Here is a 26,876-nt window from a genome sequence, read left to right as displayed (position 1 = left end):
AAGATTAAATTTGTAACGTTCACTTAGGCTCATTTTACACAGTGAGACAGCAGCAGATTCAGGAAATACATTTCTCTAGATTATTGGTGACAAGCAAGACATCATCACCCACTTGGTGTTTAACATCCCAGTGACTGTGCTGGTAGGACTTGCTGGTGCCTTTTGATCCCTTTCAGAGCTATGTTTTTAAGCACCTCAAGATAAGTGGGAGACAGTTCTTACTTGGGAGAGAGTTTCCACTTTTCTTGCACTGGACAGGTTCCTGCTGGGCCTTTAATCCCTTGTGAAGAACAGGCAGATCCTGCTGACTGCTGCATTGAGGACCAGTGGTGGCCATGCCTTGGTGGCCATCCAGTAGGCAGGGGGCTATGTGACAGGGCAAGGTGGCTCTGGGGAGGGAACAGCAACCAGTGAGGCACCAGTAAAGCCACTTTTGCTCCTTGCATCTGTTCCACCTGGCTGTGTCTGTCAGCAGCCAGCCCAGGGCTGAGGGGACGTTGTGGCTGGCAGTGGGAGCTGCTGCCTGGCACCTGCCCCAGCTCATCTCCTCACGATGGCAGCACCCCAGCACCCTGCCCCAGCTCTGTCCCTGCCTCCCAGCATGTCTGGGGCAGAGGGGCTGGGCCCTGGGGGACCCAAAGGCAGTGGGACTTGTATGGAGGATGTCCCCTCCCTTAAAGAAATCGAGCAGCTCCTCAACACCGGGCGGCCTTCTTGCAACCATGTGGATGAAGTGTGGCCCAACCTCTTCTTAGGAGACCTGTAAGTACAGCTCCATGGGCACATGTCTGCAGTTCCCTCTGTCTGTTATCATGCCTCAGCTTCAGACAGCTCCTCGTTTTGCTAATTGCCATCATTTATGCTGCAGACAGAACAGTTTCCAAAATCAGATGATGACTAAGCTGGCACTTGCTTCTGGGTCAGCCCTGAGAAACAATTCAGATGGCTCAGGAGATGCAGTCCCTGGGCTTCTGCCTCCACCAATATCTGTCTCTCTGCCCATCTCCGTGTGTCTGTGTTTGTTTTTTCCTCAGAGTAACAGCTCACAACAGATTTGTTTTGTGGAAGATGGGTGTGACCCATGTTTTAAATGCTGCCCACGGCACCACGTACAGCCAGGGGGGCCAAGACTTCTATGGAGCAACCATTGCTTACTACGGTGTCCCAGCCCATGACCTCCCAAGCTTTGACATAAGCCAGTTCTTTTTCTCTGCTGCCCAGTTTATCCACAACGCCTTGAACACCCCAGGAGGTACAAAATCATCTTTGGTTGCATTTTTTTGTCAGCCTCTCAGAAGAGGTGGGTGGTGGAGAAGTCCCTATGGTGTCTCCTGCCACCTGCATGGCAGGAGGAGGGAGTGGTGGGTACATGGGTGCAGCTCTCACTAGGTCACAAGAAGCTGTTGTGAGAAAAGGGATGAGAGAGACAGGGGCAGAGAGGAGAGGAGGCAGAGTAGAGAGAAAAAATATCTGGAAGGAAAGGCTGGTTCAAAAAGGGGGAAGCAAACAGCTACAGTTAAAATGGACACCCTCTTTTGAGACCCTCTTATGGCATCTGTATTTGTAAGAAGAAATTAATAAAGAGACCAAAGTACTGATTTCTACAGCCACCAACTGCATGAAGCTCATATATTGAAGGTGAGCATTGTGTGTGAACAAGTGCCTGCAGGGCTGTGCCCCTGAGGAGAAGTTTTACCCTCACCCAAGATGATTTATAGCACATTGCACAAGAGACTGAGCTGCTTGGCACTGATGCAATGAAATCCTCATTAACCTGTATTACATAAAAGACCATTTCTTAGCATGAGTAAACTGACATTAATGGAGCTGTCTCAGTCTGCATCACAAGTTCTGCCTTCAAAAGAGAATTACAGTCACAGCAAATTGCCTTCTTATGCAATGTTACTAGGCCAGTCATTTCTTTTGGTGGCTAATGTGTAGGTGCCATCCTTTCAGGCCAGATCTTCCTCACTTTAGTAAATCCCTCTGAAGCCACTGAGTCTGATTTTCCTCTTTCTCACAACAGAACAACTACTTCCAAGAAGTGGAACAATGAAACAAATGTTTCTGATATCAGGTTGGGATCTCGTGGCACTTCTCATACCAATTACAAATTAAACTTAATTGATAGCAGTTCATGTGATCTGTCAGAAGGGTAAGAAATACATCATGTTTGCAGTTTTACTCTGACAAGCTGGGGAAGTTAGAAGGGGTTCAGTTTCCCTTTAAATGAAACTTCATCCACTGTACTGCTTCTCTTCTACGGTAACCGTTTTAATTTCTTTTTTTTTTCCTTTTTTAACCAGCTAAAATTTTGGTACATTGTGCAGTGGGAGTGAGCAGGTCTGCTGCCTTAGTCCTAGCTTATCTCATGATAAATCACCACCTCCCACTGGTTGAAGCCATCAAAACAGTGAAGGAACATCGCTGGATTTCACCCAACCGTGGCTTTCTCAAACACCTGCAAACTCTGGATGTTCAGCTACGGCAAAAGAAAGGCTCAGAAAAGGCCTCTCAGAAAGGCTGCTGAGAGGGCAAACCAGTTCACATTCCCAGCTCTGAGTTTCAGCCTTCACAGCCATCGTACAGATGTTGAAAAAAAAAATGAAGAAAATTCTGCATCAAAGAAAAAAAAAGTCAACAGAACTATAAATGCATTAACTCTGATAGCCCAGCTCCTCCTCCAAGAGCAGCACAACCAACATCAGCACTGTGTGCTGCTGGTTTGTGCTGAGGCCAGAGGCAAGTTCAATAATTCCATCTGGCTGCACAGGATGTTTGAGTCCCCTTTCCTTGGGAATGGAACATAACCAGCTCCCTCAATTCAGTCCCAGTGCCCATGTGCATCTTCTCATAAAAAAAAAAGCTTCTTGTGTTTCAGGCCTCAATTGTTTCAAGTTTCAATTTTTTAAAAGCTCAGGCAGTGCTACAGAAAAAAAAGCTCCCCTTTGACTGGTCTGCTAAATATTGCAGTGTTAGAGAAAGCTGTGACAGCCCAAAGACCTGCACCAGCAGAATAAACTTTGGTGCAGCTTTCTCTGCAGTCTCTGGGTCAGCAAACCCACAAACCTTTTCTTGGATAAATTATGTTTTCAGCAAGATATGGGATATTATGTAGTGTATTGAGGATATCAGTATGTCAGGATCATCAAATGTCAGATCTTCAGAGTATTTTGTAAGCTTGAACAACTCATCAGTTCACTCTCCCTCCAAATTATCCCAAATTATTTCTAAGTGGCTTGGAATCATTCCTGGCTGAAGATCAGGTGAGAAGTTAGCTTACATCAATGGCTAGGCCTGATTGATGCAAATTATTTTAAGCTGTTTTGAGGCTGCCACTTCTTCTATCACCAGTTAATCAGCACTTAAGCCAATGTGATTTTTAATAGTGCAACAGCATTTGGAATTCATGCTCTGCCTGAAAATTAACTTGTTACCTCGTGGTGAACCATAAAGTGATAATCCAGCCTAGCTTTGCCCTTTGCTACTGCTTTGATTTATTGATTACCTGACCTTATAAACCTTCCCTGCCAGATGAAATAAATAAATTTCTGCTTGTTTGTTTGCATTTGAAGCATCAGCTCTGATCATTTTCCTCTCTGCTGCAGGAGACTTGCAAGGCTGGAAGACTTAAATAGTGGTGATTTCTGAGTTGAACCTCTTCCTTCCCAGACCCCTTTCATCCTTAATTCTTAGAGAGGTTATGACATGAGCGCTGCTTCTGCCTAGCACTTATGGGAAGGTAGAAATTCCTCCTTATTTCAGTGTACATGGATGCTTTGCAAAATAAGCATATTTAAGATCCTTTCAGAGGTCTGTTTGACTGTTCAGATTTTCCTGAATCTTGCCAAAGAGCTCCACTGATGAGAGGAAGAGAAGAGATTGGAGTGTAAAAAGATCAAATAGAAAAATCACATTTAAAGCCCAACAGTGCCAAGAGAATCTTTATACCTCACAAAGCAGCAGGGTGGTGGAGGAGGAGCCAGGTTTGCTTTGAAGTTCTCCATTAGAGTTAATAGGGATTTATACCAGTTAATATTTCATTATAATTTATACTCCACATTACAGTAGGTTTTGGTCTGGAAACCTTTTGAAGACATGGCATTGAAAAATCTGAAATTCATGTGAGAAAAATCTGAAATGCATCTTAAATGGCTGGGCAAAATTAGACACGTGTGAGCAAGATTAATAGAACCTCCCATCGGGATAATGCTTTGCATGCCCCTGAACATCTGTCCCACAAAGCCACAGCTGTGAAAGCTGCTCCTGCTGTAAATTATGAGTACCTGCTCTCAGAGATACTGCTCATCCTGGGAGAGCATTGTTTCACCAGGTGTAGAGAAGAGCACAGCACAAAGCTGAGTGGGTACGGCGTCCGTGCCACCAGTGAGCTTGTACAGCAAGACTGATTTGCCCCAGTGGAGGGAATGAATTAGTCAGAAACTCTTTTCAAGGGCACTGGCAAATCACAGAAGTGTTTTAAATCTGTGGAGTTAGTGTTACCTGTATTTCCTGCCTGCCTGTACTGCTTCCTTCCTTACAAAGAGTTTAACTCCAGGTCTTCTCAGGGAAGAAGAGTCCCATCAACATCAGCAAAAGCAGCAGAATTAGTCCTCTAACTTCTTAAAACAGCAAAAATTGTCTGCTGTGATGTCCTAGGAAGAAAAGAGACAGTTTCACCTGTAACTTACACTACCCATAGTTCAGGTGATGAGGTGGCATGAGGTAATGAGGTGGCATTAGCACTTCAGTGTTTTCCACCATCAGTGAGAAAATTGTTGTTTCAAAGATTGCTTTAGCAAGTTGGACTAAAGAACCAAACCAAAAGCAAAATACTGACTTCATTCAGAAACTACACAATCCAGGAAACTAAAGGCACAGACTCTTAGCTCCCAGCTGAGTGAGGGCCCCATTTTGGAAGATATTTCAGTATCTGATGGTCAGCTGTGTAGCTGTTGAGCTGGCCAGAGCACCTAAGCTCATGCTGCAGTGTCTGTGCACCACAGCCTGCAGGAACTCAGTCCTGGAGATCCAGCCTGACCAGGAGCCCATCACCTTCCATCTCCTCCAAAAGAGACACACAAGCCTTCCTCCTCCAGGCTTGCCTTATCATGGGGTCCTTCCTCAACCTGGCTGTAATTCCTTTATCCATTTTCAACATTTTTTTAAAAGTGTTAAGCTGAAGAACACATTTGTCAGATACACTCTTCAGCAGAATGCATACTTAGGAATTGGCTCCTTCCATGGGAAAGGTCTATGCCAGAAAGAAGAATTAGGCACCCTCTGGAGAGGACCTGAAAAGCAACTTTTTTGTTTCTTTTAGGAGCAATCTTCATCTAGATCCAATTTCCCAAACCACCTTACCAAGTGGGTCATGAGGAGCAGTGCCAGTTCAGCTGAGGCTGAAAATGTCTGTCTGTGAGCAGAGAGCACAATGGAAGGGACTGTCCCAGCTACAGACTTAAATATGCTTAAAGCAATCACAAAACCACAGTGTCACCTTTAAGGGAGCCATATAAGATTCCAGTGGAAACTTCCTTAAATTTTATTTTCCAGTTACAGAACTGAGGACATCAGAGGAAGTCAGTAGAAGGCAGGTCTGAAACAAGAAGGACTTTGGTAGCCTTGCAGTAAGGCCTTGCTACAGAGGTAAAAGCCTGTAAACATTCAGGGATATCTGGAAAACTTCATGGAAGAGAAATCCAGTAGGGATTACCAAGTAGTTAGAAATTCCAGCCAGATCTGGAAGCTGGTGAGCTGCAGCCAGCTGGATGAGTGTTGGAAATCAGCAAAATTCATGCTTGTGTGTTCTTATTTTCTGTAGGCATCCACCTCCAGCCAATAGGTGGAGGACAGTGGGCTGGATGGACCTTTGGTGAGGCCCAGGACAGCTGCTCTCACGTCTTTACTTTGAACTCCCCTGTAAGATGAGCTGTCCCCTCTTTCCTGGTAACTTATTATTAGCACTGCACTGGGACTGTGTCTCTGTTGCACTGACTGACATTTCCTTCACGGGCAGAGCTCTGTGCTGGCAGTCAGCAGGGAAGAGCTCTGTGCTGGCTCTGTGCAGGGAAGCAGCAAGGTTTGGTGTTAGTTTGTTGGGTTTTTTTTTAAGAAGATTTGCATAATGCAGATTTTTTATTTCTCTGTCTGTTCCCTGTTCCATCAGGGACGTAGCACAGAGCTAATCTGGGGAGGTGTCAAGGCTCATGCTGTATTTAGAGACAGCCACCTGCTTGGGAGCATCAGGAGGCAGCAAAGAGCCCTCTTCAGCAAAAAAAAAAACCAAACCCTTCCCTGAGGATTCTGCAGCAGTGGCATCCAGCAAGAGATTCCCTGCCTACATCTGCAGGTGGCCACCACTGGGGTCAGCCCAGAAATGCTCTGAGCCTGGCAATCCCCCCGCCCAGGAACTGCCAGATATTTGGGACATCTGCAAAAAGTGGAATTAAATCACATGGGTGAAGAGTGGCTTAATCTCTACACAGGCAATACATAAGTGTTATTTGAGGCTAAGCTGTTCTCCAGGGCTGGGAAGTACAGTGCTTGTTAGCATATGCTGTCCAACTACTTTATTTAGTTAGCGTTGTTAAAACTCAGTGCCTTAAAATAGACTTAAGATTAGCATAGAAGGAAGCAGAAGGGCTACCCATTAAAGGGAGAACCTACAGAATGGAGTAAAATTAATTAAAAAGAGAATAAGAGTCTCTATTGCTTTGCATTGTTTTATAATTATTCAACTTAGATCCTATAAATGCTGTAACATTTACTATATAAACCACCAGACAGAGTTGTGACCCTGACTAACCTCTAAAATTGTACTGTGATTGGCTTGTACCTTTTTGACTTAAATTTTAACTGGAATGGAAATTTTAACATTTAAAAAACAACAAAACCCATGTTATAACTTTTGCTGTTTATATGGCAACTCAATTTACAGTCGAGATTTCTGACATAAATATGAATAATCTGAATGGCAGCAGACTACTCTTTATTTCTCAAACTTATGTGATGGTTGTTTCCCTCTGGAGCCTGCAGAAAACATGGAATCAGCATGCCTAGTGCCCACTGTTATGCCAAAAAAAACTTCTTCCCAGAACCAGCAAGTCACAAACCACTTGGAGAAATAAGGATTTGCAGAACTGAGCAAACAGGTATTAAAAGCAAAGATTTAAGATTTTATAAAAATCCCTGAAATTGTATTATCACTATCATTGGAATTAAGATGTACTTTTAAGTGCAGTTTTCAGACCTCTTTTTAATGCCTGTGGGTATCCATACTGCAAATTATTCTCATGTGTTTACTTTCTATCACATTGTGTCCCCTGGGGGGAAAAAAAAATGAATGCTGGGAGAAAAATGTATAGATAAAAACAGTGTACATGGAGCAAGGAAAAAATGAGCTTTGACAAGTTTCAGCTAACAGGGATAAATAGCTAAACAGGTTTGGTTGCTAATGCAACAGTTAACATTAATATTGAGCTTAAAATCAAAAAGTTGCAGACTGCAACCAGTGAAACTGGAAGTTTATCAGGTGCTACAGGTGGAATTCTCTTTATTCTGCCCACATCAATAGGACAAATAGCAACACCACCTGAGAATAAGGATCTTCCTGAGGTGGAAAAGGGAAATAGAGAGAGCATTTCCATTTAGTGCCCAACCCAGTGCTCAGTGAAGCCAATAAACACAGGATGTTTCTGTCACTGAGCAAACCTGTGCCAGCATCAGGCTGAGCACCACAGCTAAAATAACCTGAAGCAGTACCATAAATTGGCATTGTTTCTGTGGAACCAGTTATGTGCTGAGGAACTACTTGGAAATTAAAGATCAATCTAGAATTAAAGCTCTATTTTGTAAGAGAGATTTCTCTGTATCACTCAGGAGAAATTTGAAGGTCAGCCTCTTCAAACAAGTTAAATATCTCTAGTAAAATAAAGCAGGGATACCTGACTTTACAGGATGTCTTTCAGCCTGGAGGACTTTGAAGTTGTCAGCAAACTGATTTATTAAATATTTGTCTGACTATCTGCTATTGCTGATATGCAAGGCCAAGGCCAAGACCCTTTGGGTTGAAAGGTAAAATCTGTTTTGAAGTGCTACATAGTAAGCAGCTGAGGGCACAAGATGTAAAATACCATGCAGAAATCAACCTTCATGCTGAATTTTAAGCAAGAATGTTTATCAGCAGGAGTTCAGCCAGATTAGCAAGCTCTCCAGAAAAAAAAAAAAACAAAAAAACCAAAACAACAAAACATTGTACAATTACAGGCTGAAGCAAAATGGTTACAGGCTGTGCTGTAACCTGAGTGTTCTTTAAACTTAGGTATCCAGTGTCTGATTAAAGGAAGACCTGAGCTACTTCATGAAGGGGATTTTCAGTAATTTCAGTAATTCCCAATTTGGGCCAGTAATTCCCAATGCCTTTAGCAGTGAAAAGGAACCTGTAACACATGTTAACAAAGTTCCAGACAGGCAACGGTCTATGCAGAAGAGAAATGATTTGGAATTCTGCATCTGTTGTGAATATATTCAGGGATCAAGAAAGAAACAAGAGAACAGCATACATTGAGTTATTTTTTTTGTTGTGAGGTTTTATACATGACTTTCCCCAGCTCCACAGCCTGTAACAAGGAAGACCTTGGTGTCACCCAGACACTGAATGCTGCACATTTTGCATGGGAAAAGCAAAGGATTCCAAACTGCCTGTTGCCAGGAAATGCATTCTTATGGAACACCTGCACAGGGCTTGGATGACTTTCACCTCTGTGGAGATTTCTGTGCTGCCTCTGAGTACACTCCCAAGGCCAAATGGTGAGTCCCTGGTAGTAAGCTGCTGCTCTCAGGCAGCACTTTCGTTAAGTGGTCACCAATTACTTCAGCAGCATTAACTGAACCTCACTCAACCACTTAGGAAGGTCTAATTATCTACTTACAGACACTGCCTCCATGGGCAGGTGGAGCAGGATCCTGAAATATTAGGAGTAACCCACAAAGCTATGTCCACATCAGCAGCAAGTATCACAGGTGGTATCACACAGGATGCACAGTGGATATTCTGTAGCAGGAGAGATTAAAAAACCAAACAAATAAAAACTCTAAAAGGGAATGATGCTGTATTTTGGTGAGTGGGGAGGAAGATTCTGAGTTGCCAATCAAAAATGACATTTTTTTAATTTTTTTTTTTTTTAGTTTTTCTGTATTGATTAATCAGAATGCACAGCACAAAAATTGTTAATTTTTTGTTTGAGAAACAATGAAGAGCTGCAAAGAGCTATTGCAGAGACATTCCAATTGGCCATCCACAAAGCCTAATGCCATGTGTTTTCCTTTCTTTCTGGAGTCAGGTTTCTAGTAACAAAAAGTTCTTGAGTTCTGAAAGGGATGAAAGTAATACCCTGGAGGCTCATCTCTCAGAGATGAGATGAGATGCAAGAGAGACAGAAGTATGAATCTATGCAATGTGTGACCATGGCACTAATCTGTGCAGCCTGGAACAGCACCACATGGATGCATTTTTATTTTGAAAGGAAAAAAATCTTCCTTCACTGTATTCTTGGGAAAAAAGCCACATATGCATTCCTTGTACTGTCTTACCTTAGCATCTTCCAGCCCTTCCCTCTGGGCAATGCTATCCAAAGAGTTTTCCAGCTGAGGGTTCCTGAAACACCTGCAGGATTTAGACAATGACCTGAGATACAACACACACCTATGTAAACTCTTATGAAATAAAATAAGAAAAAAAAAAAAAAGATCAATGTGACAGGAAGAAAGGTCAGACAAGACAATCTGATATGAGATAAAGATGAAAGGAACAGGACCTAAAGCTTTGACATCAAACCAGACTTTCCTCTCTGTTTCCCCTCTAGGTAAAGGGTTTCTGAATTTTTTATACTTCAGGCACTTCTCAATCATTTGGTTAAATGGAGGTAACAGATGCATTTAGAGACTCCTCTAGAATACATTCCCAGTTTGTTGACCATTCTGCTCAGGAAAACTCATAAAACTCAACTCTAAGAGAAAACAAGCCCCTGGTTAAAGCTCCTAAGGATATCCCTGGACAAAACAAAAAACCTGTTTTGCTCCACTGAGAGCAGCAAATTAGCAAGTGAGGAAATCTTGGTGTCCAACACATATAAGAAGTCACCCAGATCAGGGGTAGAACTCTCCATCCTGGTGACAAATATGTGCTCAGTGACTCTCCAGAGGTACCTTTATCCCACCATGTCCCTCTGCCCATCTATATCTTAGCTTTATGGACCTGAGATTTACAGCAGAGGTATTACATTTACAGCTATAAATTAGCCTTCTTTTCATGCTCAGAACTACCAATTCCCACCAAAATTTTCTTTACACAAATAGTGCTGTGCACTCCAGTGCTGGTGAACACAGAAAGAGCTCAGTTCTTTAATTTTACAGGAATATTTCATAGAGGAGCTGGTCTTTCAACCCTATTCTCATTGCTCAGAAGAGAAGTTTCTCCCAGTGCCATTTTCTGCCTATGTCTTACAAACAAAAAAGGACTGGAAAGGTAAAATATTAACCAGACTTTTGAAATAACTACCCAAATGGACAAGTTAAGCTTGGGTAGTAGAACTACCTAAGTTAATAGTGGGAGGTGTCCCTGCCCAACCAGGGGGGTTGGAACTAGATAATCTTGAAGGTCCCTTCCAACCCAAACCATTCTATGATTCTATGAGCTATCCTTGGGCAGTCCTCATTTTAGGGCAGGTTCTGGAACAGAAATGGTAGTTTTAGACTTAAGTCCTAAAGATGCAGAATTATAACACCTGGGGAAAGATGCTGGTGACAATTCCAAACCCAGAGCTTGAGTACATCTCTGTGCAAGGTAACACCACACCACGTGGCAACACCAACACTGTGGCCAAATGAATACCTGGGGAAACTCCCACCAAAACCCAGTGGTGCAACCCAGGGCTGAATTCACCCACTGATTTCCAAACTGAGAAGTCTGCCAAGGAGGGCATGGCCTGAAGAGGCACATGGAGCTGGCAGGCTCTCAAACAACAAAATAAAACTGGCACTGGTGACCACAGAACCCTTCGTGCTTTGCAGGTGAGATGGAGGCAAGAGAAACAATCAAGCTGTCTGCTGGGGGGAAAAAAAAAAAAAGCAAGCAGTTTCCTCAGGATGGTTCAGCCATGGTGTGATTGTGATCAATCTGCTTTGGCAAGTATCAGCTCTCCATGTGTGTTTGGTCTGGTGCAGGCTGCCTGTGGAGAGCATCTCAGGCAGGTTGATGCATGGTTGTTATCACCCACGTAAATATCTCTGCCTTGTGTTATTGTGGCACAAAGCAGCTGGACCATTTGAAAATCATTTAAAAAGCACTATAAAATTAGGGCTCCAGTGCTCTTATTTTATGACTTTCATGAGCAGCCACTGCCTGGAGAGAAATTATCCTCTTTTTATTTTCAAGGCTAAAGGTTCTTTTAACATTCATCAAAATCAAAGTGCACCCTTGATAACACATCGAGCTGTTACTTATCTACTACAGACTCTTTACCTTCTGCATAATATCACATCTGAGATCTCAGAGCTTCACACACAACTCATTTCATTGTGTCTGCTCTTGTTTTCACCAAGTGAATTTGCATAGTTTCAGGAGAGGCTGGCTGATGCCCCGAAACATATTCTTTCCATAATTCTTAATTTTTTTTTAATTTCTAGAACAATAGCCCAGAGTGTTTTTGTTACTGATCCTTCTATAAAAATGGTCAATTACCTCTCCTGGCAATGGATTTGCTCAGAGTAATTAAGCACCCTAAGTGAAAGATTTTCAAGGGCATAAATAGTACTTAGGTGCTTAACTTGACAGACTCCCCTTTCTGCCTTTGATAAAAATCTCTCCCCCATAAATAAAAAAGCAAACCGTGGATAACTTTATTTTTATGCCCCCCTTCTTGTTTTTTTACAGACAGCTTCTTTACTAAACTCAGGAAAAGGGTGGGTGACCCAAAGCAGCATGACAAAATGCAAGCAGCACAAAGGGAAAGCTGTTGTTTTTTAGAAATATAAAAAAAGTGCAGCTGAACCAACCCTCCTTAAAGCTCAGGTCTGATGGGCTCAGGAAGAGACACTAAAATCCTCAGGCACAGAGGATGTGAGTGGGGACTGGTGAGGTCCTGCACATCCTCTGCTGGGCAGTTGGTTTCCCTCTGTGGGAACAAAGGGAGTTTTAACTGAGTTTTTAACCACAGAGGACTTGCCTGCCACAACCCAGTTTGTGATTCATCAGCAGGATGATTAAACTACCAGGGGAGGGGATGAGATGGAGTTACTTGTTGATCACAATCCTTTCTGACCCTTGGGAGGCAGAATATGGGAGAGGTAGGATCAGCAAGCCCCAGCACACTCAGCTGTCATCACTGCTGAAAAAGTGGGACAAGGATTTACTGAGGGAACACCTCAGCTCTGTGGCACATTTTTCTGTTCCAGCAGTCAGCAAGCACCTTCCTGTGCCTGATGGGCCCAGGAACAGAGAAAAAGGGCCCAGCTGAGCTGGAGCTAGCTCTGGGCTCCTGCATTTCAGAACAGATTTGAGCTTTCACAGTAGGATGCCCCTCCCTGGAAGTCCTCAAGGCCAGCCTGGATGTCCAACCACTTCTGCAAAAGTTTCTTGAGATTTCTGTTAATTTTCAGAAGGATACAAGGGAAGCATCACTCTGGATGAGGAGAAGGAGGAGTAAAGCCTTTGGTTAGCTGAAAGCCCCTGCCCTGTCTGATTACTGGAGATAGTTTGATGCATACACTCAGGTCAATACCAATTTAACTCCTACAGCACACTTCCCATTTTTCACCCGTCCAATCAGTGTAGTTTCTTGTATCTCAGTAACAGCTCCCTTTAAAGGTCAGTCACGAGAACACTGTGTATTTTTGAATTATTCAAGATTGCTTTCTTCTGCCATCTTGTGGTAAAATGAAAAATCACAGCGTTTCAGTGGCAGCAGTGTTGCTGGGCCGGTCTATAGGCAAGGGTTGTCAGTAAAGGCAGTGTCTAATTAATTCTAATAAATCAGTTGGCATAACTGGAAAAAGATGGAGCCCTTTTTGTTTAGCTGAAAGCTTGCCCAAGTCTTCCAGCTCTACAAGTTGATCTGGTAGCAGTGGCTCGGGTTTTACCCCAGGGCAAATTATCTGTTTTGTGGACCTGGTGTTCCTTGAATATCTCAGAGCAAAGGAAAGTTGCATTATGTGAGGCTTTGTTGTTTTATAACATCAAGTGGACCATAAATATTTTGAACAGAGCCCTTTTTGCCAATTTTGCTCTCAGATCTTCACAGCTTCTGGACAAAAGGCATCTTGTCCCCTATGAAACCACAGGAAGATCTTATCTGATAGGCATGTAAAGATTTTCCTTCTAGTGCAACAACTCTTTCTTTCTGATCTGTCCATGTAAACACCCCCAATCAGGCCAAAGCACCTTGCATTAATTCTAAAAAAAGACCCCAAAATACAAAAAAGCATTTTTGTTTTAAAAGTATGTAACATTTAGATAAGATTAAATTATAGTTTCTGGGTTTTTTCTCCCCTTTCCTGCAATCACATAGAGGTTCTTTGTAAATGACTATTTGTGGCCCTCATTCTCCTCTCACAATAGCTTTTCCCACACTGTTTTGCTAAAAATACGAAAGTAACATATGATAATTTAAAAAGGAATAAAAAAAAATTCCAAAAGGATAAAATGCCACTATTTTTCCTTAAAATAAACTCACATTTCAAAACCAGAGAGAAGACCTACTCACAACATTTTCCAGCCTGCAAAGAGAACATAAATAAAAGCTCTTCAAAGCTTTATCCATTTTCACTAGCACAAGCAAAAATGACTGCTTGGGATGCCAGGCACTGGAGGAACAGGATGATAATGCTATTTATATAGCTCATGGATGGCTCCCATTACCATTGTACCTGAGAAGTTCCCAACCCTCAATGTGTTCTTGCTCACAGGAATTTTCTCAAGCAGAGAACCCAAGGCTGTGCTGGAGGCACTGGGGTTTGCTCTGGGAAAATGGCCTGTTGTATTTGCAGCTAAAATGTCTGTTCTAAACCACCTCCAACAGGCACAACCTCCAGCAAGGCTGCACCCTCCCCTGATACCTGGGCTCAACTCACCTTCTTGGGAGCCAGGAGGTTGCTGCTTTGCTGGAGGCTTTTCCTCCCTCCATCACCTTCCCAGCTTTGGCATCCACCTACAGTCCACACAACAAGAAACAACATCAGAAAAAGAACAGCATGAAACCTGACAAGATGAAGGTGTAAAAACTCCTTCCCACAAATGGCAGGACAAGCTCTACCAGCTCCCTGGTTGCTTGTATTCTGCTTCACCTGGTTCCCCAATACCAGGGAGAAGCAATAGGAAAACCATTCCCAGTTTTATTTCTTTAAATTCAAGATAAAACTAGGAGCAAATACTCATCAGGCACATAATCAAAAGTTTGCAAGAGAAAGTAAGCTCTGGTTCTAGGTCTTAGTATCTTCTCTTAGGTGTTCCCATACACCTTGTCAGTGGTCAGTTCCCTTGATTCATATATTCCCTTGATTCACCCTATATAAAAGATGACTTTAAAAAAAAAAGTGTGGTTTCAAAGTCAGCAACTAAAAAAAAATTTTAAAATTAAAGAAATCTTAAAAAATCAAACAGAAAAAATATCCTTCTCTGCCCTACCAAAACTGAGTGTCCTTTAAAAGCTCAGTGCTTTGCTTGAAAAAAACTACTGAAATAGATCTTCCACTGTAGAATTGTGAAGTCTTTTTGCTATCAGTTCCACTGCAAAGAGTTTGTACAGCTTTGTCAACCTTAGAAAAAGGTGCATTTCTCATATGTACCCTTTCAAGCCAGGCAAGGCAAGGAGAGCACTTTACTTGCTTATGTTAAAAGTGCAGGGAGAGGCTGACAGCTCAAAAATACCACTGCCAAATGACTGAGGGATATCAAAACCCCTTTACTCCTGCCTTCAAATATTCTCAAACCTTGAAAGCTTGACAGCATTGTCAATTTTGTATTGACAGCAGCAGTCAGAGAGAGAGAGAAAAAAAATCATTTGAGGAGTAAATCAAGGAGCAGAAAAAACCCCAGCCCTTTAATCCACAGTCACACAAATCCATACTGCCTGCAGACGGTCAAGTGCTCTGGAGCCCCTTTTAGTAGCCATATGTTAACATCCTTGTTTGTCTTTGCTGAAGCTTGCAAAGCTTTCCCCCTCCCTCCATCTTTCAGAGCCAGCCTGGTCTTTTTTGCCATCACTGGTGCCCACATGTCACTGCTATTGACAGCCTGTGACACCCATGAGATCCCAGCACAGCCACAGCACTCAATACCAAGGTCACTCGGTTTTCCTTGCTCTGCCAGGAGCTCCTCTGCCCTCGGGCTCAGCTCCTCACCTCTCCCTGCTCCATTACTGCCGCTATTTAAGATGAGAGTGGAGTTACTACTATTAGCATCTAGCTGCTATAGTTAGCTGCTCACAGCACCCCGCTGGCAGCAGGTCTGAAAACCTCAGCTATTTTAAGTCGGGGAGAAGGGGGAGTGTAGCTGAGATGTGTCAAGGCGAGCAGTTGGTTTGGGGTATTTGGAGTTTTTTTGTTTTTTAAATTCCTAGCAGCTCTACCCTGGACAGGAGCACCCCAGAAGAAAATGAAAGGGTTTGAAAAAGCATCACCCACAGCAGAGTCGGAAATTACAGCAGGAGCCTGTGGAGGGCAGCGCTGTCTTGCTGGGGATGGTGCACTGACTAAGCTCAGTGATGCCAGCTACTAAGGTAATGCCTTCTTTTTCTTTTTTTCTCTCTGAATCTGAAAGCTGCAGATGTAAAAGCTGTGGTTCTTGGCCCAGCTGCAAGCAGGACTCCCCGTTTTTCCACCCACCACCCCCATATTCCCCCAAGCATCCTTTCCTGCAGGCACCTCTTCCCTGGCTGCGTGGTTCTGAACCAGGAGGCTTGGGGGAGGCAGCTGAGGGGCTGGAGGCACCTTGGAGGTTCTCTCCCCCTTGGAAAGATACAGTCTTGGGAAAATATGTGCAGATCAGTAACACTGTGAAGGAAAGGGAATGCTCTCCTGGAGCACTGCTGTGGGCTAGCTAGTGAGAAAGAGTGCTGGGAGGTCTCACTGGGGCTCCCCACCTTGCTCAGGAGCCCACCCGAGCTGGGACACTCCAACTTCATCTCCACTTGTGTTGTCTTGAAGCTTTACCCCTCCCTGACCAGGACCCCCTTGCCTTCCACCTTCACCTGGGATCTGCCTCACCACCACTTGGCTGTCCCAGCTCCTGGCTGAGGCTGGTCACCCTCCACTCCTGAAGTGGCCTTGTGTGTGTCCCTGCTGTCCCCAGGTGCTCACAGTCCCTGTGAAATAGCCACAAGTTGTCCCTGCCCTGCTCCAGCCTCATGGGCAGCCCCTGCACGGGGACAGGAGAACTCATAGAGAACTTCACCAGCAGAAGTTGATACCTTCCACCTCAGTTTGGAGGAGCCAGAGGGCCCCAGAATAAATCATCCAGGCTGGCTGTGAGTGGAGGTGTCAGGAGGAAGATGAAGCAGTGAAGAGGTGTGAGGATTCCTGATTTTTCTCCTGGCCAGGGCCTAGGGTGAGGGAGCTGAGCTGGGGGCAGCCATGGAGGAGGCTCACAGGGCTGCTCCTGCTCCTTCCCCACACTGTGGTTAAAGAGAGGGCTGTGTTTTCCAGAGCCCTCCACCTGGCATCTTTCCCGGGTAGTAAATTCTCTTTAAAAAAAAAAAGAAAAGAAGAAAAAGAAAAAAAACCCCAAAACCCAAAAACCCCAACCAACCTCAAAACAGAGCTTTAATTGTACATTCTGCTTTTCTCCTCACTCTGGAATAATGGGAATGGCATGAACACAGCACTGCCTCAAGCACGGACGTGCGCTGAGGCCGAGGGACCAATTCCTGCTTTCCATCATCCGGGGGCTCTGCCTCTGGTGGGGCAGATCAGGGCTCAAACAGCAAGCAGGAGCAATGAGCTTCTGCTGGTTCCTGCTGTTCGAGTGTGGGCAGAATAAAAGGCCATAATATATGGTGCAGTCAGCCAAGAAAGCAATATTGCTCTGCCATGTGCAAGGTCTACACCGAGACGAGCCCAGGATCTCATTTCTAAACTCCCAGAGGTGCCTCATTTAAACCATCAGCCATAACCTGCTTCTCATTTTCAATACCACTTGGTATTAGAGCTGCAGTGAACTGCTGGTGAGAGATTCTAATTCCTGCAAACAAGCCCCTGTAGGCTTGCAAGGAAAACAGAGAGTTGCCCCTCTCAGTTGCCTGCTAGGTTCCCATCTGGCTGTTTTAACTTTGCTATTGCTTTTAAATGTGCCTGTTTCTGCACACCAGGCTTTCAGCTCTACCTCAAGAGACTCCTGGGTTCTCTTAGCGTCGGATTCTGGCCAAAATGTAGAGACACAGATTGGGTCTTCTTAACAAAAAGGAGGATCAGATTTCACATTACAGTATCTGAAAGATTAATTCCACTTACATGATCATTTCCCTGTGAACCACACTTCTTTCCATCTGGATTTTTCCATCAGGAGGACAAAGAGCCATAGTGTTAAGCACTACCTAAGAGCAAGGAGTGTAAAAAGATGAGGGCAGGGATGCTAGCTGAGAGGAAAGAGAAGAAAAAACAGACTAGAGAGCAATTTCAAACACATTGAGACTTTTTTTCTCTTTTTTTTTTTGTTTTTTTTTTTTCTCTATGTGAATTATATCCTGATCTCACGCTTTGGTATTTTCAACCATTTATTTTGTCAGGTTTTGATTCAGGGAATTCAGGATATGTATCAGGTTATTGTCATCTAGTGTTTGCTAGACCTGTGGTTATTGTAGTAACCACAGTTCCAGCCAAAATCAGTGCCCTGCTGTGCCTGAGGCTATCAGGAATCTCATGTAAGATCTTGTTATTGAGCTCCCCCCATCATAGCCACGTGCAGAGCTCTGCCAGCTAGGAAAGTGCTAGCAAAAGGGATAGAGGAAAAATTACTTGGGGCCCAACTAATGCCCTGTCACAGATTCCTCTTGGGACTTTAGAAAGTCATTTAATCTCTCTACAACTCAATTTGGTCTTGAGGAGACAAGGTAACAATCACAGCAACATGGCAGGAGGCTTTCTGCCTGTTGCAGAAGTGAAAATAGGAGCTGGGTAAGTGGCTGCTCAGTCAGTTTGTGTTCATACCTACTTAAACAAAATGTGTTTTTCTCAGAGAGGAGCACAACACTTCATCTTGGCTTAATATTTTAAAAGGCTTTTATGCAATGCTAAAGTAAAACTAAAAAAAAAAGTAACTTTGAATAGAAAAATGGAAGTGGTAATTTTTCTGGAAATAACAAAATGAACTATTTCAAACCTACAGTATTGGAGTCTTTGTGGGTTTTTTTCCACAACTTTGCAGAGTTTCCTCTGACTGGAATCTGCAAATGCAAGACAAATCTGTTAAATGCTTTATCCGATTCAAATCAGTGGGGGTTGTGTGGTTTTTTTTCTTTTCTTTGCCAGAAAAATCTTCAGTAGGAAATGGCAATTGTTTCCAGTGTAGAAAATGAAAAAAGAAAAAAAAAAGAAAAAAAAAAAAAAGGAAAAAGAAAAGAAAAAAGAGAAAAAGAAAAAAAAAAAAGAAAAGAAAAAGAAAAATTAGAAAAAAGCCTTGCAGACTGTAGTACTCAAGTGGCTGTATCATACTGGGGAGATACAAAGCTCAGCAGAGGAGGTCCTGGAATGACTGAGTCCCTGGGAGCTGTGTCACCCACAGCCCTTCCTGGGTGCTGCCTGCACCTTGGCAATGCTGACCCCTGGCCACCTGCAGACCTCTGGGGTGGCTCTCAGGGAACCCAGAATACACAGAACGATTGAAAGAATCTAATGAGATCTGGTCTTCAGGTGCTTCCAGGCTACAGTTTAGAAGAAAAGTAATCCTACCCAGCTTTCATGGTCCTGATCTCTGCAGAAAACATTAGTGACCTTGTAAGATAGAGTACTTTTTTTTTTTCCCAGCTACAGGAGCTCCTGCCCTCCTGCAATCACTAGCTGTTTCCAAGTAGAGCAGCTTCTGAGAGCCACCCAAGGGGAGAAGCTTAGAAAAATGTAATCAGTGGCAGCACTTTTGCTAGCTTTGCAGTATCTTACAGTAGAAGAGAGGGGGTGGGGAACCCTCAGCAAAGTCCCTGGCCTTCAATTAAAAAATTCAGATTGCTTTCTTTGTTAGTCCAATCATCTGGTATAGCTATTTCCAAGCTTACCCTGAAGGCCCTGCAGAACAATTCCGTTTCAAGGCCAGCACAGTGCAGGACAGAGCTCTGTGCATCTCGTGTTGACACAAGGAGCTCACTGGTCTGGCACAAGCCATGTGGAGCAACCATGCTGACACACTTTTTGGAAAGAGGATTGATCCACGAACAGGAGCTCAGCTGCAAAGCACCTCCCTGGCTGCAAAGGCCTGGAGTCACCTGCCAAGCTTCACCAGCACCAAAACAGCTCAATTCTTGGGGAGCCTCCTCAAAATCAGCTCTTGAACAAGAGGCAATGTAATTCCCTCTGCTAATCATCTCTTTCCCTCTCTCTGCTAATCATCTCCATTACTAACTAGCTGACAGGCTACAAAAGAAGTTTAAAACACTAGTGGCTAGGAAAACAAAAGCTGGTTTCCATCTGCTTACCTGCACAACTTCAGTCTTTAAACATCTGCACTGAGAGTCAGCCACACTCCTTGGAAACGAGCCTGTGGTCTTTTGACTCTTCTCATGTTGAAGCTGCATTATCTTTTCCTTTTTCTTTTACTGCTCCAGCTTAACGTTCTGTGTCAGTGAAAGTACAAACAGGTCATCACCACGATGCTGGCAGTAGCTCTTGAGCACAGGGCATGACTTTTGCAAGGCAGTAAAACTCGTAGGGCAATGCACAGGGTCTTTTTTTTTTTTTTTTTTTTTCTGAGCTATTTTTCATGCTAATCTGTGCTGGGAATGCACAGCATATTCCTTTATACACCAAAGTTCTTCATGTTATGTTATCTGCCCTGAAAAATTCACATGCTTTTACCCCTGTATTGCTCTTTCCTTCCCTACAGTTCTTTTCTTTCATTACAAGTAAAACCAGCCAGCTTTCTTCCCTCTCTCCCATTGTTTTTATTGTGCTTTTCATATTTTGCTTATTAAGTAGTTACCCTAGGGAGACTTCCTTTTTATTGGAACATATAAAAACCTGTAACTGCTCTTTACACTTGTGGGGAGGAGGAGGGAGAAGAAAATTTAGGCTGAGGTCACAGAAATGTATGTGGTGTGTTTAATAATACACCTTGCATCATCTCTACTTCTTTTCCCATAAGCAACAAGATATTCTGCCTTGCTTTCTGCTTGTTCCCCAAATTAGCCTGCACTGTTAAAAATAACTTACCTGGGTACTGGGTCAAAGTTGCTGCTGTAGGAGCAACATCCATCTGTCTGTGGAGCAGAGGGCAGACCAGATGACTTCCAAAGGTCCCATCTGCATTTTTTTTCTAGAACCGCAGAGAAAAGGAGCCCAAACTCTAGATTTAGGCACTCAGGCATTAAAAAAGCTGATGCCCCACCAGAATAAGCAGCAGCCACCCCACTTTGAAGAGTTCTAGTGGGGCTCCCATGTTGATTATGGCTTTAATACCAATAAGCAGGCAAACAAAGCTCATCAATGTTCTCTGAGGGCAAGAAGAGCAATTCAGGATAATGAGATCCTGGCAGGAGAAATGCTCTGAAAGTCTCAGAGAAGGGACTGTTTGGATATCTTTGAATTCCTGCTGTCTTGGGTATCTTTGAACAACTTGCTGTTGACAGAGCTCTGCTTTAGGCTGGACCAGCTGGCCTGAGCTTCCTGGGTCTAAACCAGCAAAACAACTTTGCAAAAGGGATGGCCCTATTCCACTGCATAATCTGTGAGGGAGCTGAGCAGTCCTAGATGGATTCTCAACAAAGCCAGAACTTTCTGCTCTATAATTTCCCCAATCTCCAATGCTCTTTTTTCTCACATCCCAGGTAAGTACCCTACCCCTCAGTAGAGAGAAATAGTCTCTCCCTGGAGGCAAATAGCTATCACATTATTTATACAAACTGGAACAGTTCCCAGAGGAGAGACTAAGACACAGACACAAATACACCAGTAGAGATGAGTGTTCAGGGGTATTCACCTGAGAGAGAAAAAAAAACTAGTTCAAATTATCTCCATTTCTATTTCTGTATGTACAGACACACATATAGATATGCATTTGAAAACCCATTCCTCTAAATCCATGTCTACACCTGTATGTGCATCATCCATGTGTTTAAATTCATTCCTATTAATGGAGGACACTTGTATGTAGATACCTTTTATATATATATATATATATATATATATATATATACACAGACTATATAAATATTTCACACCTGAAGATTTCCACCTTGGCCCTAGGAGCTTTGTAAGTATAAGTCAGTCCAATCATTTGCTCTTTCAGAAACTTTCAGTGTGAACTAAGCAGAATTGAGTGTGCCCAAACACTTCAATAATTCTCCAACATAAAACAGTGGAGCTTTCCTGCATATGCTCATCAACACTATATCAACAGAAATCAGACCTGCACCTAGGAAGTTCAGCCAGGGCTGCATCTGGGTGGCACAGGATGCTCTTTTTTAACAGCATTGCTTGACCAGAAATTAAATCACAGTGTCTTCTGCTGCTGCTTCCTCAGGGGATGAATTACATGCCTGTGGAGTCCTGCCACAGAGCCAGCTCTGCTCTCTGGATGCTTTTAGCAACACCTGCAGGCCCTGCTGCACACACTAGTTATAATAATGTAATGCTATTTGGAGGGTAATGAGCAGGACTTCTTTCTAGGGACTATTACTTCTGTATGAAAATTTCCTCTTAATTCATTTCAGAAAAGCTGTCTCTGATCTAGCCTGAGTGCATGCAAGAGAGGAACAAGATGCCTCACACCAGAGACTCATCATCTTCAGCCAGCAGTGCAGAGAGCAGAGCTTCCTATGAAACACCAGCACTCTCAGACCTCCAGAGGCTTTTGTGGTTGAGAGAAGGATGTGGTAATCATCTGGACCAAGTCTGGCCAAATATTTACCTGGGAGATGCGTAAGAACATCTGACCCTCTCATGAAGCTCTTAGGGGTCCCTGGGAGGAGGGGGAAGGGGTGCACTGGGAAGCAGCTTTTGGGTTTCCAGCCATGTTTTAGTGATACAGGCACCCAAAACTGGTAACATAAGGAGTGTGGATGTCATGGAAAACATGACATGCAAAACTGTGGCTTGCTCAGAGTGTGTCTGAGCTGGGGTTTCTATATTCTGTGAACCACAGTCGATTTGGCAGGGTTAAGGATTGTTTGCATTCTAGACACAAGTCCTAAAGAAGGCATCCCAAATTGGTGCCAACTCTGAGATGTGTTATCTGTCCTGGAAACTGCTCCAAGGCAGCAGACAAGAGCACAGTAATGCTTACCTTCAAATGGGAGTAGCAGGATCAAGAGACAGATGGAGGGGGACCAAAATCAACTATAAAATAAGGATTTTCCCAATCCAAAGCCAAACTTTCTTTCCAAGATGGTAAAACTGAAATTATCAAACAGGAATTTTCATGCAAATACCTTATTCTTGTGACCACTTCTATTTATTGCCATTTCTTTCTATCTGGATGACTGCAGCTTACATAGACCAACAGCTCATTTTTTCCCAGCTCCTTCTCATGAATAAACCAGTTAAGGATCACAATTTTGTGAGATCATTTCAGTCCCAGTTGATGGTGGGAAGGGTAGAGAACCTGGCTGGTGAGCACGATGCTGCTTCATGTCCAGACCAGGAATGAGCTTCTGCTGCACCTGTGTGGGTTCTTACAACCTATGCACTCTACAAAGGAAAGATTAGCTCTAGAGCTTGCTAAACAGCTATAGAAAGAAAAAATCTTGGCCACTTTATACAGTAAGCTATGTTCCCATGGACCAGCTGCTGGGAGGTGTTTGCTTAACTAGCAATACCTCACTGGCAAGTCTGTGCTCTTGCTGCTCCTCAAAATACCAGATCACAATTTTTAGGCACAAAGCACCAGGGGCTTCTCAAAATTTGGGACTCTGTAAGCAAGCTGCAGATCTTACATCCCTCTCTAGCTGGAGCAGGCACTAACTTTAAACCATGCTATTTTTTTGCAGAAGATTAGGAATGTTGCCAGTGAGCCCTTCATGTCTTTCCACAGGTGGGCTGCTAGGAGTAAAAGTACTCTTCAAAGCCTCAACATTACTCACATCCTTAATGCAGCAGATGGGCCATACAGCATCAACACAGGAGCCCAATATTACAAAGATCTGCAAATGGAGTACTACGGAGTAGAAGCATTTGATGATCCTTCCTTTGATTTAAGTATCTTCTTCTATGAAGCTGCCAATTTCATAGGCAAAGCCTTAAACACTTTGGGAGGTAAGAGGGAGGCAAAGAGAAGCTCTGGGAGGAGGTTTCAACAGGAGGCAAATGACTTCTCCTTGCAGTAACAGGCAGCCAGCAAAGCTCAGATTTGGCATGGGGTTGGAGAAGGCACACGTGGAAATGCCACGGAGAGGATGGGCAGAAGATGGCACTTCAGCCTTGGCTTAAATGCTTCACATGCTTAAGTGCTTTGCAGAACTGGAGCTTTGTTCAGACTGTCTATTAAGCTAGACGAGCAGCAGAAGTTAATGAACTAAGTCAAAAACTACGAGCCTGACCCACAGCCTGCTGAATTTTTGTCAGCAGAGTTTGGATTATGGCCTAGTTATCATAATTTCCATTTGTTCCAGAGTTTGCTCCGACTCCGACTGGCTGCAAGATCTGCTGCTTTCACTGGAGTGCTTTATTAAATCCCTGGTTATAGCTCACACTGGGCTGCTGAGATACAGTAAATTATGAGCCCGTTTTTACAGGCAGACTATCCTACAGAGTTTATGGGACTTGTCAGTGATCACACTCGGGGCTGGGCCAAAATTTTCTGCCAAAACCGGCTTCTTTTTTTTTTTTTTTTCCCCACTGAAAAACTATACTAACCAGTGAAGTCAGAGAAAGCTTCTCCTACCACAGGAAAAAAATGACTATTTAAATCTGAGGCCCAAGTTAGATGCATGAGCTCAGTATGAAACACCACCTTGCCCAAAATGTATACCATGATCTTATTTTATTTGTCCCTGAAAACATCTGTATCTACTAATTGTCACCCTTGTTCTCCCAGCTTATTTCTAGTAGGTTTTTTACTCTTCTCCCTGTGTTTTTTGCACTTCAGAAATGCTGAAGCCCACTCACCTTGCTGTGCCTCTTTTTTTTTTATCTGCAGGTAAGGTGTTTGTTCACTGTGCCATGGGGGTGAGCCGTTCTGCCACTTTAGTGCTTGCTTTTTTAATGATCCATGAAAACATGACACTCGTGGAAGCTCTGAAAACAGTCAGTGCTCACAGAAACATCTGCCCAAATTCAGGGTTCCTCAACCAGCTCCGGGACTTGGACATTAAATTAAACGAAGAGAGGAAAGGCACCAAAGCATCTGCTACCACAGAGCTGTAAGAGAGCACTGCTGAAAAAGAAAGGACAAAAAATAATTTAAATTTCCTGCATCTCTTTTAAATTAATTGCATTTGTAAACTAAGGAGACAAATTTATGATACGCCAGAATGCATGTTATTACTACAAGTATATTTTACTCAATCTTTTTGCTAGATTATACTTAGAATTGGTTGTATATTGTGTCTTTCACTCTCCACCTTAAAACATTGCTCTCTGCTGGAAAAAAAAAAAAAAAAAAAAAAAAAAAAAAAAAAAAGAAAGATATCAGGTTCCACTTCAGAAATAGCTGTGTTTCAGCAACTAGTGAAGCTCATATCACTTTATGAAGTGTTAGGCTATTTGAGGTGAAAGATGCCATATTATTTATGCTCCAACAATGCTCAGAAGTTTTCTTATGAACCAGCCCCCTACCCCTTTGCTCTCTGTATCTAAAATGGTTTGTATTTTGAGACTGGAATCTGGCACTGGTTAGTTCTTGCTTTTACAATTGGTGGAGCCCCTGAGTTGGGGGTATGAGGCTATTTAAAGGCAAAGCAACTGGGAAACAACACAAGCCATTCTTTGAGAAATTATTCCAGGCCCCTCTGTAGCGTTTTGCGTTTGACTGTTCGCCAGATTTTTAAATTTTTTCTTTCTTCCATGAAAATACCTTTGTTTGAGAAGGCATTCAAATCTTGTTAACCTTCCTGAGTAAAATTCATACAGGGGATGGTGTAGAAAATGCTCCTGAAGAGGACGGTGGGTTCCCAGCTGAGGCTCCTGGGTAGTGGGGGTACAGGAAAGCATTAGACAACAAAATTCAGCATATCCCAAATTTGTCTGACAGTTCAGCATTATAAAACTTGGGATTTTTCTTTCTCACAAATAAAGGTCGTTAACATTGTAACATCGTGTTCTCTGGCATTTGCTTTTGGGAGGGGACTCGAGTGAAAACTGAAGGGATACAGGAACGGCAAGGGAGGTGCTGACAGGCATCAGGCTTTCATCTTTGTGTCTCTGGGCCACCATAAGAGCACTCAATAGCTACTGTCATCTGATGGATCCGTGCTGGCTGGAAACTATGTGAAGCACATCTGGCTCTGGGTTCCCAGGGGACAAACATTTCGAAGCACAAAGCCGGCTTGGGGATGGCAGTTGTTTGCATTCCTGGTACCAAACTCGGGAATGCAGAGGCATGAATATTCCCCACCGTGTGAGTTGGCTGCTCCAGAACAACACAGCAACGACAGGGAAACCATTCCTGGCCATTCCCAGTGTTGCCTAAATGGCAGATTTCTGCCTCCAGGACAGACAACTCAGCACCTTTCATAAAGCTCTTCGGAGACAGCTCCATCTGCTCTGGAGGTGATGCTCTGGAGGGGAGCACAGAGCAGAGAATTTGGCACTGAGGACCTGACCCTCACAGGGAGAACATCTCAAAGGGTTTCACTTTGGAGAAACCCCTTGGGTTGGACACCTCTGAGCAGGAGAAAAAGCAGTGTTCATCTCAAAGGGATTCACTCTGGAGAAACCCCTTGGGTTGGACACCTCTGAGCAGGAGAAAAAGCAGAGTTGGAGACTCTTTGATGTCTACATAAGAAAACCTCATGAGCTCCAAGACTGCTCTGCAAGGTCAAAACCCCAGCCACTAAGCAAGAGACAGCTTGAAAAGACCCAAATCTGCTGTAGACCCAAATCAGAATTTAAATATGCATGTCCCAGCATTTTAATTAGCATACTAATTAACTAACAAACTGATTACAACCCAGAGAAGGAGGAGGGAAGACAAACAGGGAGCTGACTACAGAGATGCCCCAGACCCAAGCACACGAACCGCATCTCCTTAATGCATCCCACCTGCGGGAAAACACTCCTCACCTTTCCCAGTGGCAGCCCTGAGGTAAATTTTGGGCCACAAAACTGAAAATACGGGGGAGCATCCGCCACGCCAGCTTATCTAAAAACTTCCCGCGATTTTAAAACGCTGCTTGACCCGACGGGGTAAAAAAACAATTATAAACGAGCGGAATCTCCACAGAACCGCCCGCGGACTGCACGCTGTGACACAAAACGCGCCGTTTCCCCCCCAAAAAAGTCCCCGCGCCCCCCTCACGGACCCCGCCGCCTCACCGCCCGCAGCCGCCAGGGGGCGCTGTCGGCCCGGCCGGCACCACCGGCGAAGGGCGGGAGGGGTCCGGCCGGCACCACCCGCCACCGGGCTAGGGGGAGGGCGGTAGGTTCGTCCCTTCGCCTCAACCCGGTACCGGCGCCTTTTGTTCCGAATGCGGGTCAGACCCCCCCGGGAATGGCGAAGGTGCTGTGTTTGGGATAGGAAG

At 43.8% G+C, this 26,876-nt stretch overlaps 3 protein-coding genes and 1 long non-coding RNA gene across 7 annotated transcripts in view; 2 read left to right on the top strand and 2 right to left on the bottom strand.

The window, feature by feature from the left end:
* Nucleotides 1-9,049, bottom strand: part of SAMD8 (sterile alpha motif domain containing 8) — a 32,951-nt gene extending 23,902 nt beyond the window's left edge. For 2 of the 4 annotated variants that reach the window (XM_071748253.1, XM_071748258.1), the window contains exons 1-2: nucleotides 8,934-9,049; nucleotides 4,504-4,655 (exon numbers count right to left, since the gene is read on the bottom strand). The gene's annotated coding sequence lies outside the window, so the exon portion shown is untranslated. Of the gene's footprint in view, nucleotides 1-222; nucleotides 385-4,503; nucleotides 4,656-8,933 lie in introns of those variants that run through there. The other 2 variants (XM_071748251.1, XM_071748252.1) reach the window with 2 other exon arrangements.
* DUSP13A (dual specificity phosphatase 13A) lies at nucleotides 449-3,568 on the top strand. The gene is made up of 3 exons (XM_071748260.1): nucleotides 449-762; nucleotides 1,035-1,252; nucleotides 2,307-3,568. The coding sequence occupies exons 1-3, from the start codon at nucleotides 554-556 to the stop codon at nucleotides 2,528-2,530; spliced, it is 651 nt and encodes a 216-aa protein (XP_071604361.1). The 5' UTR covers nucleotides 449-553; the 3' UTR covers nucleotides 2,531-3,568.
* A 432-nt stretch (nucleotides 9,050-9,481) lies between the features above and the next one.
* On the bottom strand, nucleotides 9,482-21,912 carry LOC139798124 (uncharacterized). The gene is made up of 5 exons (XR_011726738.1): nucleotides 20,413-21,912; nucleotides 19,680-19,817; nucleotides 17,506-17,588; nucleotides 14,131-14,207; nucleotides 9,482-9,667 (listed from the first exon to the last, which is right to left on the bottom strand). It is a non-coding gene; the product is annotated as an uncharacterized lncRNA (long non-coding RNA).
* A 28-nt stretch (nucleotides 21,913-21,940) lies between these two features.
* On the top strand, nucleotides 21,941-25,447 carry LOC139798123 (dual specificity protein phosphatase 13B-like). Its single transcript, XM_071748249.1, has 3 exons — nucleotides 21,941-22,119; nucleotides 23,231-23,451; nucleotides 24,335-25,447. The coding sequence occupies exons 1-3, from the start codon at nucleotides 21,941-21,943 to the stop codon at nucleotides 24,559-24,561; spliced, it is 627 nt and encodes a 208-aa protein (XP_071604350.1). The 3' UTR covers nucleotides 24,562-25,447.
* Nucleotides 25,448-26,876: the final 1,429 nt, after the last annotated feature.

This window comes from Heliangelus exortis, chromosome 7 (assembly GCF_036169615.1).
Source record: "Heliangelus exortis chromosome 7, bHelExo1.hap1, whole genome shotgun sequence".
Classification (NCBI taxonomy): domain Eukaryota; kingdom Metazoa; phylum Chordata; class Aves; order Apodiformes; family Trochilidae; genus Heliangelus; species Heliangelus exortis.
This window is presented reverse-complemented; position numbering and strand designations above follow the sequence as displayed.

What these genes read in the sequence shown, in the direction of transcription:
- DUSP13A (XM_071748260.1), top strand. Translation starts at nt 554, where the DNA reads ATGGCAGCACCCCAGCACCCTGCCCCAGCTCTGTCCCTGCCTCCCAGC. An exon ending in AACCTCTTCTTAGGAGACCT is followed by an intron (nt 763 to 1,034) that starts GTAAGTACAGCT and finishes TTTTTTCCTCAG; the next exon opens with AGTAACAGCTCACAACAGAT. An exon ending in CGCCTTGAACACCCCAGGAG is followed by an intron (nt 1,253 to 2,306) that starts GTACAAAATCAT and finishes TTTTTTAACCAG; the next exon opens with CTAAAATTTTGGTACATTGT.
- LOC139798123 (XM_071748249.1), top strand. Translation starts at nt 21,941, where the DNA reads ATGCAAGAGAGGAACAAGATGCCTCACACCAGAGACTCATCATCTTCA. An exon ending in AATATTTACCTGGGAGATGC is followed by an intron (nt 22,120 to 23,230) that starts GTAAGAACATCT and finishes GTCTTTCCACAG; the next exon opens with GTGGGCTGCTAGGAGTAAAA. An exon ending in AGCCTTAAACACTTTGGGAG is followed by an intron (nt 23,452 to 24,334) that starts GTAAGAGGGAGG and finishes TTTTATCTGCAG; the next exon opens with GTAAGGTGTTTGTTCACTGT.